General features: G+C 52.9%; 1 protein-coding gene across 1 annotated transcript in view; it reads right to left on the bottom strand.

Annotated features, from left to right (window-relative positions):
- Positions 1-313: 313 nt before the first annotated feature.
- LOC147094642 (seizure protein 6 homolog) overlaps positions 314-16,146 on the bottom strand; it is a 76,198-nt gene continuing 60,365 nt past the window's right edge. The window contains exons 16-20 of the mRNA XM_085974240.1: positions 10,642-10,833; positions 3,798-3,836; positions 2,975-3,092; positions 2,117-2,219; positions 314-693 (exon numbers count right to left, since the gene is read on the bottom strand). Coding sequence (XP_085830366.1) covers positions 664-693; positions 2,117-2,219; positions 2,975-3,092; positions 3,798-3,836; positions 10,642-10,833 — 482 coding nt within the window. The 3' untranslated portion in view covers positions 314-663. The remainder of the gene's footprint in view (positions 694-2,116; positions 2,220-2,974; positions 3,093-3,797; positions 3,837-10,641; positions 10,834-16,146) is intronic.

The raw sequence follows: 16,146 nt of genomic DNA, 5'->3' as shown, positions 1-16,146 counted from the left end.
AAAGTCCAGGGAGGACAGCGGGCCACGTACGATGAGGTTTCCATCACCATCCTCGGCCCGCTGGCCGACGGTGAAAACCTGGAGGCTCTTGCAAACCGGGCGAGCGCGCGAGGACGCGGTCAGAGGGAGCAGGAGCTCTGAAGTGGAGTTCTCGCGCGATGGCGCTGCAGGCGGGACCCGCGAAGGGGGCAGGGCTCTCCCTTTCCTGCCCCACCCCGGGCGACTGGATCCCGTAGTCCGCTGCCCCCCACCCGGTCCCGAACCCCCCTGCCAACCCTCACTCCCCCCCCGCCCCCCCCAACCCATTTCGTAGACCAGAAAGCAATACCTACGGATCGACATGGGGTGGAGTCCTATCTCCCACCCCCACCCCCACGAACTTGTCCGGATTCAGCCAAATGCCCACCCCACCCTGGGCAGTGGGAGGGGGCGTGGTGGTTTCCTGTGTCCCCGGGGAGGGGGTGGGATGAACACCCTGAGGGTAAACCGAGCCAAGGCGGGGGCAACAGACGTTGGGGCCTCTCTGGATGTCCAGGGCAATGGAGCTGGAGTGAGGTTTGAGATGCAGCGAATGGGGGAATGGGAAAGGGCAGGAGGTGGGGGAAGCGGGTAAATCACGCTGATGATTCTCGCACATTCGCGATTGGAATCAGGCGAACACTCTCAGATTGAAACTTCGTACTCCCGCGTGTCCTTGGAGAGAGAGGAGACAATTATTAACAAGAACATTGGACAGCGTAGAGGGAGCTTTACTCTGTATCTAACCCGCGCTGTACCTGCCCTGGGAGTGTTTGATGGGGACAGTGTAGAGGGAGCTTTACTCTGTATCTAACCCGTGCTGTACCTGCCCTGGGAGTGTTTGATGGGGACAGTGTAGAGGGAGTTTTACTCTGTATCTAACCCGTGCTGTACCTGCCCTGGGAGTCTTTGATGGGGACAGTGTAGAGGGAGCTTTACTCTGTATCTAACCCTGTGCTGTACCTGCCCTGGGAGTGTTTGATGGGGACAGTGTAGAGGGGGCTTTACTCTGTATCTAACCCGTGCTGTACCTGCCCTGGGAGTGTTTGATGGGACAGTGTAGAGGGAGCTTTACTCTGTATCTAACCCGTGCTGTACCTGCCCTGGGAGTGTTTGATGGGACAGTGTAGAGGGAGCTTTACTCTGTATCTAACCCGTGCTGTACCTGCCCTGGGAGTGTTTGATGGGGACAGTGTAGAGGGGGCTTTACTCTGTATCTAACCCGTGCTGTACCTGCCCTGGGAGTGTTTGATGGGACAGAGTAGAGGGAGCTTTACTCTGTATATAACCCGTGCTGTACCTGCCCTGGGAGTGTTTGATGGGACAGTGTAGAGGGAGCTTTACTCTGTATATAACCCGTGTTGTACCTGCCCTGGGAGTGTTTGATGGGACAGTGTAGAGGGAGCTTTACTCTGTATATAACCCGTGTTGTACCTGCCCTGGGAGTGTTTGATGGGACAGTGTAGAGGGAGCTTTACTATGTGTCTAACCCGTGCTGTACCTGCCCTGGGAGTGTTTGATGGGACAGTGTAGAGGGAGCTTTACTCTGTATCTAACCCTGTGCTGTACCTGCCCTGGGAGTGTTTGATGGGACAGTGTAGAGGGAGCTTTACTCTGTATCTAACCTGCGCTGTACCTGCCCCAGGAGTGTTTGATGGGACAGTGTAGAGGGAGGTTTACTCTGTATCTAACCCGTGCTGTACCTGCCCTGGGAGTGTTTGATGGGACAGTGTAGAGGGAGCTTTACTCTGTATCTAACCCGTGCTGTACCTGCCCTGGGAGTGTTTGATGGGACAGTGTCGAGGGAGCTTTACTCTGTATCTAACCCGTGCTGTACCTGCCCTGGGAGTGTTTGATGGGACAGTGTAGAGGGAGCTTTACTCTGTATCTAACCCGTGCTGTACCTGCCCTGGGAGTGTTTGATGGGACAGTGTAGAGGGAGCTTTACTCTGTATCTAACCCGTGCTGTACCTGCTCTGGGAGTGTTTGATGGGACAGTGTAGAGGGAGCTTTACTCTGTATCTAACCCGTGCTGTACCTGCCCTGGGAGTGTTTGATGGGACAGTGTAGAGGGAGGTCTGAGTGTGGTCTCACTTACCCCTGCTTCATACAAGGGGTTGTTGAAATCGGATTCCACAGTGATGGGGCTGTAGGAATGGGAATTGGATAGCGGGAGTCGGAAGATGGACTTTCCTTGGAACCTGCGGAATGGAGGAAAGAAAGTGGAGGGTTGTTAGAGGGTCAATCTGCCCCTCGTTTAACCTGCTGACTGATGATCCCATTATCGACCCTCACTATCTCCACTCCCTCCTCTGCTCAACCCTCCCCTCCCCTTTGCCTTCCCTCCCCTCTCCCTCCCCTTCCCTGTCCCTCTCTCTTTTCTCCTCCCCTCTCCTGCACTGCCCTCTCGTCCTCTTCCCATCTCTCCTTCCCTCCCCTCTCCCCTCCCCTGTCCCTCTCTCTCCTCCCCTCTCCTCCACTGCCCTCTCGTCCTCTTCCCATCTCTCCTTCCCTTCCCTCTCCCCTCCTCTCCTCCCCTCCCCGTCCCTCTCTCTCCTCTCCTCCCCTCCCCTGTCCCTCTCTCTGCACTCCTCCCCTCTCCTCCACTGCCCTCTCGTCCTCTCCCCATCTCTCCTTCCCTCCCCTCTCCCCTCCACTCCTCCCCTCCCCGTCCCTCTCCTCTCCTCCACTGCCCTCACATCCTCTTCCCATCTCCTCTCCCCTCCCTTCCATCTCCTTCCCTCCGCAGCCCTCTCTCTCCCATACCTCCTCTCCTCTCCACTCCGCCCTCCCCTCTCCTCCTCCCCTCTTCCCTCCCTCCCCTCATCCCCTCCACTTCTCTCCCTCCCCTCTCCTCCCCTCTTCTCTCCCTCCCCTCATCCCCTCCACTTCTCTCCCTCCCCTCTCCTCCCCTCCCCTCCTCCCCTCCCCTCCCGCATTGCCATTGGCCACTCACTTGGTGTAGTAGAGGTAAATCCCACCAATCAGAAGGATGACCAGAATGATTGGCATGACGATGGCGAGGACAATGTTCCCGCCCTCCATCTGATGGGATGGATCCGTCGTCCGGGATACTGTGAGAAAGACAACATGGCTTGAAATGTGCTGGACCTCACCCTCACCAACAGGGGTATGGGTCCCCACGGGCACCGACGCTCCCCACGGGCTCCGACTCTCCCTGGGGTACGGGTCCCCACGGGCACCAACTCTCCCCGGGGTACGGGTCCCCACGGGCGCCGACTCTCCCCGGGGTACGGGTCCCCACGGGCACCAACTCTCCCCGGGGTACAGGTCCCCACGGGCAACGAATCTCCCCGAGGTACGGCTCCCCACGGGCTCCGACTCTCCCCGGGGTACGGGTCCCCACGGGCACCAACTCTCCCCGGGGTACGGGTCCCCACGGGCGCCGACTCTCCCCGGGGTATGGGTCCCCACGGGCACCGACTCTCCCCGGGTACGGGTCCCCACGGGCTCCGACTCTCCCCGGGGTACGGGTCCCCACGGGCGCCGACTCTCCCCGGGGTATGGGTCCCCACGGGCACCGACTCTCCCCGGGGTACGGGTCCCCACGGGCACCGACTCTCCCCGGGGTACCGGTCCCCACGGGCGCCGACTCTCCCCGGGTACGGGTCCCTGCGGGCACCGACTCTCCCCGCACAGGCTGGGGACGGAGCCTAGGGCCTTTCCTGCTCTGTGTGGCGGGGCTGTGATGGTTTAAGGGAGGGTCTCTACTCTAAGCCTCCCTTCCCCCCAGATTGTCGAATTCTTTGCACCCCTACCTTGCAGTTTCCGATCGTCATAAAGCTCCTCGTATGTGACTGGAAGAGAAGAAGCAGAAAATCAGACACAGATGGACTGAACAGCGAGATCCGGGTCTTGGGCTATTCGCCCTTGTGTGGCGGCACCTGAGAGGAAAGCCTATGAGACACCCAGAAAGAAGGGGCGGGTTAACTCTAGGGGTAGTGTGTGGAAACCTGCAGAGTCAGCGTGTCCGAGATCTGCGCTCTTCGTCCTTGAGAGGCAGCGCCTGGGCAGAAAGCCAGCCAGGGACACAGAAAGGGAGGGAGGGGTAACACTAGGGGTAGAGTGTTGGACACCCCTCTAGAGACGGGTCACAGGTTGATCCCTACTGTCGGAGGAATCATAGATACATCAAGCCCATCGAGTCTGTGCCGGATCTTACATAAAGCAATCCGGTCAGGCCCACTCCCCCGCTCTTTCCCCATATCCCTGCAATTTTTTTCCCTTCAAGTATTTTTCCAATTCCACTTTTGAAAGTTACTATTGAATCTGTATTCACCGCCCTTTCAGGCAGCGCGTTCCAGATCACAACCACTCGCTGCGTAAAAAGTTTTTCCTCATCTCCCCCTCTGGTTCTTTTGCCAATCACCTTAAATCTGTGCCCTCGGGTTACAGGCCCTCCTGCCAATGGGGACCGTTTCTCCTTATTTACTCTATCAGAACCCTTCATGATTTTGAACGCCTCTATAAAATCTCCCCTTAGCCTTCTCTGCTCCAAGGAGAACAACCCCAGCTTCTCCAGTCTCTCCACATCACTGAAGTCCCTCATCCCCGGTACCATTCTGGTCAATCTCCCCTTAACCTTCTCTGCTCCAAGGAGAACAACCCCAGCTTCTCCAGTCTCTCCACATCACTGAAGTCCCTCATCCCCTGGTACCATTCTGGTCGATCTCCCCTTAACCTTCTCTGTTCTAAGGAGAACAACCCCAGCTTCTCCAGTCTCTCCACATCACTGAAGTCCCTCATCACTGGTACCATTCTGGTCAATCTCCCCTTAACCTTCTCTGCTCTAAGGAGAACAACCCCAGCTTCTCCAGTCTCTCCACATCACTGAAGTCCCTGATCCCTGGAACCATTCTGGTCAATCTCTCCCTTAACCTTCTCTGCTCCAAGGAGAACAACCCCAGCTTCTCCAGTCTCTCCACATCACTGAAGTCCCTCATCCCCTGGTACCATTCTGGTCGATCTCCCCTTAACCTTCTCTGTTCTAAGGAGAACAACCCCAGCTTCTCCAGTCTCTCCACATCACTGAAGTCCCTCATCCCTGGAACCATTCTGGTCAATCTCCCCTTAACCTTCTCTGCTCTAAGGAGAACAACCCCAACTTCTCCAGTCTCTCCACATCACTGAAGCCCCTCATCCCCTGGTACCATTCTGGTCAATCTCCCCTTAACCTTCTCTGCTCTAAGGAGAACAACCCCAGCTTCTCCAGTCTCTCCACATCACTGAAGTCCCTGATCCCTGGAACCATTCTGGTCAATCTCTCCCTTAACCTTCTCTGCTCTAAGGAGAACAACCCCAGCTTCTCCAGTCTCTCCACATCACTGAAGCCCCTCATCCCTGGTACCATTCTGGTCAATCTCTCCCTTAACCTTCTCTGCTCTAAGGAGAACAATCCCAGCTTCTCCAGTCTCTCCACATCACTGAAGCCCCTCATCCCTGGAACCATTCTGGTCAATCTCCCCTTAACCTTCTCTGCTCTAAGGAGAACAACCCCAGCTTCTCCAGTCTCTCCACATCACTGAAGCCCCTCATCCCTGGTACCATTCTGGTCAATCTCCTCTGCACCCTCTCTGAGGACTTGACATCCTTCCTGAAGTGCGGTGCCCAGAATTGGACACAATCCTCCAGCTGGGGCCGAACCAGTGTTTTATTTGGTTTAGCAATAATGCCCTGGCTTTTATACTCAATGCCTCTATTTATAAATCCCAGGATTCCATGGGTTTTATTAACTGCTTCGTTAACCTGTCCTGCCCTCTGACGTAATGAAACTCACTACGCACTTGGTTCGAGCATAAAGCAAGGCTTTAATCAACTTGTTTCATAACATGGAGGTCTAGTTGTACTTCACTAGTTCCTTGTCTTACATAATGTCCCTGAGTAGCTGGGCCCACGCCCGAGTATTTATACTCCTTGGACAGCGCCACCAGCTGGCCGTCCAGTGTTATTTCACGAGTCGTTTCTTCATGATGATGAGATTTATAACACCACCTTCAAAGATTTGTTCACAAGCACCCCCAGCTCTCTCTGTTCTTGCAATCCCTTTAACATTGTACCATTTAGTGTGTACGGTCTCGCCTCATTCTTCCTACCCTAATGTATCACCTCACACTTCTCTGCGATTAATTCCATAGAAACATAGAAGATAGGAGCAGGAGTAGGCCATTCGGCCCCTCGAGCCTGCTCTGCCATTCAATGAGATCATGGCTGATCATCCAAACTCAGGACCCTGTCCCTGCCTTCTCCCCATACCCCTTGATCCCTTTAGCCTTAAGAAATATATCTAACTCCTTCTTGAATATATTTAATGAATTGGCCTCTACTGCCTTCTGTGGTAGAGAATTCCACAGGTTCACCACTCTCTGGGTGAATAAATTCCTCCTCATCTCTGTCCGAAATGGCTTACCCCTTATCCTTAGACTGTGACCCCTGGTTCTGGACTCCCTGCCCATCGGGAACATCCTTCCTGCATCTAGTCTGTCCAGTCCTGTCAGAATTTTATAAGTTTCAATGAGATCCCCTCTCATTCTTCTAAACTCCAGCGAGTATAAGCCCAATCGATGCAATCTCTCCTCATACGTCATTCCTGCCATCCCAGGTATCAGCCTGGTGAATCTTCGCTGCACTCCCTCCATGGCAAGAACATCCTTCCTCAGGTAAGGTGACCAAAACTGCACACAATACTCAAGCTGTGGTCTCACCAAGGCCCTGTACAACTGCAGCAAGACATCCTTGTTCCTGTACTCAAACCCTCTCGCTATAAAGGCCAACTTACCATTTGCCTTCTTAACCGCCTGCTGCACCTGCATGCTTACCTTCAGCGACTGGTGCACAAGGACACCCAGGTCTCGTTGCACTTCCCCTTCTCCCAATCTATTGCTATTCAGATAATAATCTGCCTTCCTGTTTTTGACACCAAAGTGAATAACCTCGTATTTATCCACGTTATATTGCATCTGCTGTGCTTCTGCCCAATCACCCAACCTGTCCAAATCATACTGGAGTTTCTCGGCATCCTCCTCACAGCACACACGCCCACCCAGCTTTGTGTCGTCTGCAAACTTGGAGATATTACATCTAGTTCCCTCGTCTAGATCATTAAAATATATTGTGAATAGCTGGGGTCCTAGCACCGATCCCTGCGGTACCCCACTAGTCACTGCCTGCCACTCGGAAAAGGACCCGTTTATTCCAACTCTTTGCTTCCTGTCTGCCAACCAGTTCTCTATCCAAGTCAATACCTTGCCCCCAATCCCATGTGCCTTAATTTTACACACTAATCTCTTATGCAGGACCTTATCGAAAGCCTTTTGAAAGTCCAAATACACCACATCCACTCGTTCTCCCTTATCTATTTTACCAGTTACATCCTCAAAAAATTCCAGTAGATTAGTCAAGCCCAATTTACCTTTTGTAAATCCATGTTGACTTTGTCCGATCCTGTCACTGTTTTCCAAGTGCTCTGCTATTACATCTTTTATAATGGACTCTAGCATTTTCCCCACTACCGATGTCAGGCTTACCGGTCTATAATTCCCCGTTTTCTCTCTACCATCTTTTTTGAATAGTGGGGTAACATTAGCTACCCTCCAATCCATGGGTACTGTTCCGGATTCTATCGAATGTTGGAAGATGATCAGCAATGCATCTACTATTTCTAGGGCCACTTCCTTAAGTACCCTAGGATGTAAATTATCAGGCCCTGGGGATTTATTGGCCTTCAATTCCGTCAATTTCCCTAACACAATTTCCCTACAAATACTGATTTCTTTCAGTTCCTCCCTTTCATCAGACCCTATGTTCCCCGACATCTCTTGGAGGTTATTTGTGTCCTCCTTTGTGAAGACAGAACCAAAGTATGTATTTAATTGGTCTGCCATTTCTTTGTTCCCCATTATAAATTCCCCTGATTCTGACTGCAAGGGACCTACGCTTGACTTCACCAATCTTTTTCTCTTCACGTATCTATAAAAGCTTTTACAGTCAGTTTTTATGTTCCCTGCAAGCTTACTCTCATACTCTATTTTCCCCTTCTTAATTAATCCCTTTGTCCTCCTTTGTTGAATCCTAAACTGTTCCCAATCCTCAGGTTTGCTGCTTTTTCTGGCCAATTTATATGTCCTCTCCTTGGATCTTAAGCTATCCCTAATGTCCTCTTGAAGTCTGTTACTAACTCCCTCGCTGTTGCAGTGGGGAAAGAGTTAAACTGACATCGCTGGCAGTCTCACTGAATGGTGTAAAAAAGACAGGGACTAACATGAAAGACCACATCCATAAAGATGCGGTCAAAGATAGCTGAAAGCTAAAAAACAATTAAATGGAGACAGGATGTCCAGCATTTCAACTGCCCGTAACAACTTTATTACCTAGGTTACATTCCAAGCTATCTTTTAATTAGCATTCAGCAGTTTGAGTGATTGATTGAAGAGGCAGTTTATACATGTTTATATTAAGATTTGTAACCAATCCGTGAAGGTGCATCCAGGCCAAGATCCAATCAGGTGGCAGGAATGAATTGTGCATGAGGTGGCCATGCTTATTGTAATGTATAAAAATGTAGTGTTTTCTGTAACAATTTGGAACAGTCTGGCTAAGACAGAGCAGACTGCTACCCCACCGGTGCAATAAAGACGACTTACATAGAAACGTAGAAGATAGGAGCAGGAGTAGGCCATTCGGCCCCTCGAGCCTGCTCCGCCATTCAATGCGATCATGGCTGATCATCCAAATTCAGTACCCTGTCCCTGCCTTCTCCCCATGCCCCTTGATCCCTTTAGCCTTAAGAAATATATCCAACTCCTTCTTGAATATATTTAATGAATTGGCCTCTACTGCCTTCTGTGGTAGAGAATTCGACAGGCTCACCACTCTCTGGGTGAAGAAATTCCTCCTCATTTCTGTCCTAAATGGCTTACCCCTTATCCTTAGACTGTGACCCCTGGTTCTGGACTCCCCGAACATCCTTCCTGCATCTAGTCTGTCCAGTCCTGTCAGAATTTTATACGTTTCAATGAGATCCCCTCTCATTCTTCTAAACTCCAGCGAATATAAGCCCAATCGACCCAATCTCTCCTCATACGTCATTCCTGCCATCCCAGGTATCAGCCTGGTGAATCTTCGCTGAACTCCTTCCATGGCAAGAACATCCTTCCTCAGATAAGGCGACCAAAACTGCACACAGACTTGACTATCGATCTCAAACCTTGTGTCGAGTGTTGGTTTAAAATACTCCACAACACTGTTCACTACACCTCCAAGTTTCGTGTCATCTGCAAGTTTCGATATTGTGCCCCGTACCCCCAAGTCCAAGGCGTTAATGTACATCAAAAAACAGCAGCAGTCCTGGTACTGAACCCTGGGGAATGCCACTTTACACCTCCCTCCAGCCCAATCGACCCAATCTCTCCTCATACGTCGTTCCTGCCATCCCAGGTATCAGTCTGCTGAATCTTCGCTGCACTCTCTCCATGGCAAGAACATCCTTCCTCAGATAAGGCAACCAAAACTGCACACAATACTCAAGGTGTAGTCTCACCATGGCCTTGTACAACTGCAGTAAGACATGGTGTTCCCATGTGCCTGCTCCCCTTGTCATAGAGTTATACAGTACAGAAAGAGGCCCTTCGGCCCATCGTGTCTGCGCCAGCCATCAAGCCCTGTCTATTCTAATCCCATTTTCCAGCACTTGGTCCGTAGCCTTGTATGCTATGGCGTTTCAAGTGCTCATCTAAATGCTTCTTGAATGTTGTGAGGGTTCCTGCCTCTACCACCCTTTCAGGCAGTGAGTTCCAGATTCCAACCACCCTCTGGGTGAAAAAGTGTTTCCTCCAATCCCCTCTAAACCTCCTGCCCCTTACCTTGAAACTATGCCCCCTGGTTATTGACCCCTCTACTAAGGGGAAAAGTTCCTATCTATGCCCCTCATAATTTTGTACACCTCAATCAGGTCCCCCCTCAGCCTTCTCTGCTCTAAGGAAAACAACCCCAGCCTGTCCAGTCTCTCTTCATAGCTGAAGCGCTCCAGCCCAGGTAACATCCTGGTGAATCTCCTCTGCACCCTCTCCAATGCAATCACATCCTTCCTATAGTGTGGTGACCAGAACTGCACACAGTATTCCAGCTGTGGCCTAACTAGCGTTTTGTACAGCTCCATCATAACGTCCTTGCTCTTATTTTCTATGCCTCGGCTAATGAAGGCAAGTATCCCATATGTCGTTTTCTAGGTGGAAGAGGTCGCGGGTTTGGGAAGTCCTGCCGAAGAAGCCTTGGCGAGTTGCTGCAGTGCATCTTGTAGATGGTACACACTGCAGCCACGGTGCGCCGGCGGTGGAGGGGGGTGAATGTTTAAGGTGGTGGATGGGGTGCTAATCGAGCCGGCTGTTCTGTCCTGGACGATCTGAGGAGGGTTGGAAGATTGTGGCCAGCACCAGAATTGGGCTCTTCGCCCTTGAGTGACGGCGCCTGAGAGAAAAGCCAGCCGGGGACACGGAAATGGGGACATGGGGGAGGGGGGAGGGAACACTGGGGGTAGAGTTTGGGAAGCCCCAAAAGCCAGCTGTGACTGCGCAGCCCCTTCCCCCTCCCGTCCCAGCACCCCGTTACCTTTACAGAATGGCGACGGGCTATTCCACTGGGAGGGGTGGCCCGGGAGGCAGGTGATGGTGACCTCGCCGATCAGCTCGAACCCATCATAGCAGAAGAATCGCAGGGACTCGCCGGCCTGGTAGTGCTGCTTGTAGAGGGTCTGGTAACCGTTGTCAGGGACCCCGGGGTTAGGGCAAGGTTCGTAGGTCACTGAGGGAGAGAGAGAGGGAGGGAGAGGGGTGAGCTGCACTCCATCGCAGGTCCGCTCGCTCGCTCCCCCCCGCGATCCCTGACTCTCCACCCCCACACGACCCCTGACTCTCCCCTCCTCACGACCCCTGACTCTTACCCCATCACGACCACTGCGACCCCTGACTCTCCCCTCCTCACGACCCCTGACTCTCCACCCCCTCACGACCCCTGACTCTCCACCCCCTCACGACCCCTGACTCTCCACTCCTTGACGACCCCTGACTCTTACCCCATCACGACCCCTGACTCTCCACCCCCCCACGACCCCTGACTCCCCCCATGACCCATGACTCCCCCTGTGACACTGTGACTCCTCTGCGATCCCGGATATGCCATCAATGCCCAACTCCCCCTGCAACCCCTCATTCCCCTGTGACCCCATTCTCCCGCGACCCCTCATTCCCCCGCTGTTGTGTTTTGAGTTTTGCTTCAATTAAGTTTGTCCCAGTTCCTGGGTGTTACCTGAGCTGGGGGGCTCGGTTTTACTTTGTCTTTCACTTTCACTTTCGGGTTCTGCCTTGCAGACAATGTGCTGTAATGTCCACCCATTTACTCAATAAATAGTAAAAAGTACATTCCGTCTCCTCTATTCATTACTGTTCAGTCAAGATGCAATACTGGCGACGAGGCGGCTGTTGAACTCTCTAGAAGGACGGAGATAGACATGCGAACCTACAGCCGTGATATTGGAAATTGCGACGAGCGGGCCGCTCAGCTAGCAACATCAACGGCATTTTGATAGTTGGCTAGCTGCGACGTAGACGGCGGACAGAGTATTGTGCGGGCCAGGCAACTACCGTGAGTGTAGCTACCGTAACTCTGGCCGGAGGAGAAAAAGAATTTTAAAAAGAAAAAGTCCGTGGATCTTAAAGGGACAGTGCACATTAAAACTATGCCGACCCTGGGACGTATTGAAGAGTTCTCTGGGGATAAGGACAGTTCATGGGAGGAATACGCAGAAAGACTGGGGTGTTTCCTTGAGGCCAATAATATTGACACAGAAGAGAAGAAGCGCTCAGTGTTGCTAAGTGTATGCGGAGCTGCTACTTACTCCATCCTGCGTTCATTAGTGGCTCCTCGCAAACCTAGTGAGGTGGATTATGCTGATTTGATTGAGAAGCCGCAGAAACATTTTAACCCAAAACCCTCAGAGATTGTGCAGCGTTTCCATTTTCACAATTGTAAACAACAGCCTGGACAATCTATTTCAAGTTACATTGCTGAGTTGAGGAAACGCTCATTACATTGTAATTTTGGTGACCAGTTAGACAATATGCTCCGTGATCGGATTGTGTGTGGAGTGCTGGACTCGGCATTGCAGAGACAGCTGTTAGCGGAGAAGGCCCTGACGTTCCGACTGGCCGAGGAGAAGGCTTTAGCAGCAGAGGCAGCATCGATGAACACACGTATGCTCCGTACAGAGGCAGCACCATCTCAGGCCGCCGAGGAGGTGCACAAGACCACACACGCAGCTGCTGCTGCGAGAGACATGGAGGCAACTAAAGAGACAGGAAGAAAGTGTTTCCGCTGTGGGGCTCTCCATGGTTCCACTACATGCAAATTTGTGTCAGCGGTATGTCATTTCTGTAAGAAGAGAGGACACATAGCTCGTGTCTGCATGAAGAAAGCTCAGGCTGCTGCAGCAGAGCCAACACAAGCATCGCAGACACACACCCTGACACTGGAGGACAACGATGAGTACACAGTGTATACCACGGAAGCTGAGCAGCTACCCCACAGACGGTGGGGATACACGGCAAATGTGATCATGAATGGGGCACCACTCTGCATGGAGGTGGATTCAGGCTCAGCATGTTCGTTGATAAGTGAAGAGACTTACAATAGGCTGTGGCCAAGTGAACCCCCGGCGATGGCTCAGGTCAGTGGCGTGCTACGGCAGTGGTCCCAAGCTCAACTCCAGGTGCTGGGTATGATTCATGTGGAAGTTAAGTATCAGGCAGTCAAGGACACACTTCCACTTTATGTGCTGGCGGGGCAGGGCACAAGCCTGCTGGGCAGAGATTGGTTTGAGCCCCTCGGTATTGAAGTGACAGGAGTACACACGGTACAGCGACAGCCCATAATGCCAATGTTGGAGAACTATGAAGAGGTTTTTGGTGAGTTCGGGGCCTGTCGGGGACCGCCAGTCTCAATCGAAGTGGACCCAGGGGTAGCGCCTAAGTTCTTCAAGGCGCGACCAGTTCCTTTTGCGTTGCGCAAGAAGGTAGATGAGGCCCTGGATAAGCTGGTGAACCAAGGGGTTCTCTTGCCAGTGAAGAACTCCCGTTGGGCCACCCCTATCGTGCCCATTGCAAAGAAGGATGGGGGCCTGCGAATCTGTGGCGATTACAGATGTACGGTTAATACTGCTGTGTTACCAGATGTGTATCCCTTACCAACAGTTACAGAGCTGTTTTCAACACTGGCTGGAGGCACTCTGTTCACCAAGCTGGATCTCAAGCAAGCATACCAGCAACTGGTCCTGGATGAAGAGTCAGCCGAGCTGTTGACAATCAACACCCACAGAGGACTTTTCCGAGCCACAAAGCTGCAGGTTGGGGTGTCTACGGCTGTGGCAATCTTTCAGAGGTTCATGGACACCCTGTTGGCTGGTGTTCCGGGAGTTCAGCCTTACTTGGATAACATACTGATTACAGGCAAGACACAGGAAGCCCATGATGAGCGGCTGCAGGAAGTACTACGCCGGCTGGCTGAGGTAGGACTACGCCTTCAGAAGGAGAAACGTGCGTTCGCTGCCAATGGGGTGGAGTTCTTGGGATTCCGAGTGGACAAAGACGGTGTGCATCCGACTACGGAGAAGGTGGAGGCTATCAGGAGCGCTCCCACCCCCAAGAACAAGACCGAACTGCAGGCATTCCTCGGACTGTTAAACTTCTACAGTTGTTTTCTCAAGGGCAAAGCCACAATCTTAGAGCCACTGCACAGGCTGTTAGACCAAGCAACAGTGTGGAACTGGACCTCAGCTCATGAAACAGCCTACAGACAGGCAAAGGAACTGCTACAAGCAGATAAGGTTCTGGCACACTATGATGAAAACAAGCCATTGCTGTTGGTGTGTGATGCCTCACCATACGGGCTGGGAGCTCTGTTGGGTCACATAGAGCCAGATGGCCGGGAAGCGCCTATCAGTTTTGCCTCAAGAACGCTCTCAACAACAGAACGTAATTACGCCCAGATTGACAAGGAGGCCCTAGCCATCATATTTGGGGTAACGAAGTTCAGCCAGTACCTGTTGGGGAGACAGTTCATCATCTACACAGACCACAAGCCACTCTTGGGGCTCCTGCATCACTCCAAGCCCATGCCCCAGATCATATCACCACGTATGCTTCGGTGGAGTCTGATGTTGGGGGCCTACAGTTATGAACTTTGCTACAGGCCTGGGAAGATGCTGGCTAATGCTGATGCTCTGAGTCGCTTGCCTTTGAACCGGCCGATGGCTGAGACGCCACCACCCCTGGAGGTGCTGCTACTGGAGGAGGTTCCGGAGGCCCCGCTCCATGCCCAGCGGATTGGCAGCCTCACACAGAAAGATCCAGTCTTATCACGGGTGCTACGCTGGCTGCTGCATGGCTGGCCCTCCGAGGTCCAGGAGGAGCATTTCAAGCCCTTCGTTCAGAGGCGCCATGAAATGTCTGCACACAAGAACTGCGTGCTCTGGGGAAGCCGTGTGGTGGTTCCTGCTGCCGCAAGAGAGGAGGTGCTGAAAATGCTGCATGATTCACACCCTGGGATTGTGCACATGAAGGCGTTGGCGAGAAGCTACGTCTGGTGGCCGGGGTTGGACCGAGACGTGGAGGAGGTGGTAAAGAGCTGTGAGACATGTCAGCTGACTCGCCATAGCCCATCCAAGGCTCCCCTTCACCCCTGGGAGTGGACCACTCGCAAATGGTCAAGACTCCACATTGACTTTGCAGGGCCATTTCAGGGGAAGGTCTTTTTGATAGTGGTGGATTCTCATTCGAAATGGCTGGAGGTGGCTATCATGAGCTCCATGACATCCAGCGCAGTGATCAACGCGTTGCGTTTGCTGTTTGCCACACATGGGGTCCCCGACGTGCTGGTTTCGGACAATGGAGCAGCCTTCACGTCAGCGGAGTTCAAGGCTTTTGCAGGCAGAAACGGGATCCGCCACGTGACCACAGCGCCCTATCACCCCTCCTCTAACGGGCAGGCAGAGAGGATGGTGCAAACCACAAAAGAGGCACTGGTGAGGATATCGGTGGGGGACTGGCAAACCAGATTGGCCAGGTTCCTGTTATCACAGCATACCACACCAAACTCAACAACGGGGAAGAGTCCTGCCGAGATGCTGATAGGTCGCCGGCTGGCGACTGCACTGGACCGGCTACACCCGGACTACAGGGATGAGATGCACACAAAGCAAGAGGAGCTGGCTAAGAAGCACCAGGGCACCGCCAGGCAGTTCGAGCCGTCAGAGACTGTGTTTGCCCGTTGCTATGCAGGAGGAGACAAATGGATGCCTGCCGTGGTGAAGCAGGCCACGGGTCCCCTGTCGTACAGCGTCCGTACACCTGATGGCCAGCTACACAGACGCCACGTAGACCAGCTACGGGGTCGTACTCCGGTGAGAGTAACAGAGATGTCACAGGCTAGGCCATTGTCTCCGCTACCTCTGCCAGGCAGTGACAGCCTGCTTCCTGCAACAACGACGGAAGCCACATCGACAGAAGGTGTCACGGAGTCATCAGCCACAGAGGAAGGTTTTCCTGCGGCTAGCAGTGGCACCCCGACTATGCCTGTCCAGCGGCGCTCAAGTCGGGTTAGATTCCGTCCCAGACGCCTGGAGGACTAAGGGGTTTTATCTGGGGGAAAGGAGTGTTGTGTTTTGAGTTTTGCTTCAATTAAGTTTGTCCCAGTTCCCGGGTGTTACCTGAAGGGGGTGCTGGGGGGCTCGGTTTTACTTTGTCTTTCACTTTCAGTTTCGGGTTCTGCCTTGCAGACAATGTGCTGTAATGTCCACACATTTACTCAGTAAATAGTAAAAGGTACATTCCATCTCCTCTATTCATTACTGTTCGGTCAAGATGCAATACCCGCGACCCCATTTCCCTGTAACCCCTCATTCCCCCGCGACCCCTCATTCCCCCGTGACCCCCCATTCCCCCGTGACCCCCCATTCCCCTGTGACCCCTCATTCTCCTGCGACCCCTCATTCTCCTGCGACACCCTAACTCTCCTGTGAACCCCATTCCCCTGTGACCACTAACTCTCCCATGACACCCATTC

Source organism: Somniosus microcephalus, unplaced genomic scaffold, assembly GCF_052327205.1.
Source record: "Somniosus microcephalus isolate GS21.2 unplaced genomic scaffold, FLI_Smic_1.0 unresolved_chr1, whole genome shotgun sequence".
Classification (NCBI taxonomy): domain Eukaryota; kingdom Metazoa; phylum Chordata; class Chondrichthyes; order Squaliformes; family Somniosidae; genus Somniosus; species Somniosus microcephalus.
Note: the sequence above shows the minus strand (reverse complement) of the source record. Positions and strands in the feature narration are given on the sequence as shown.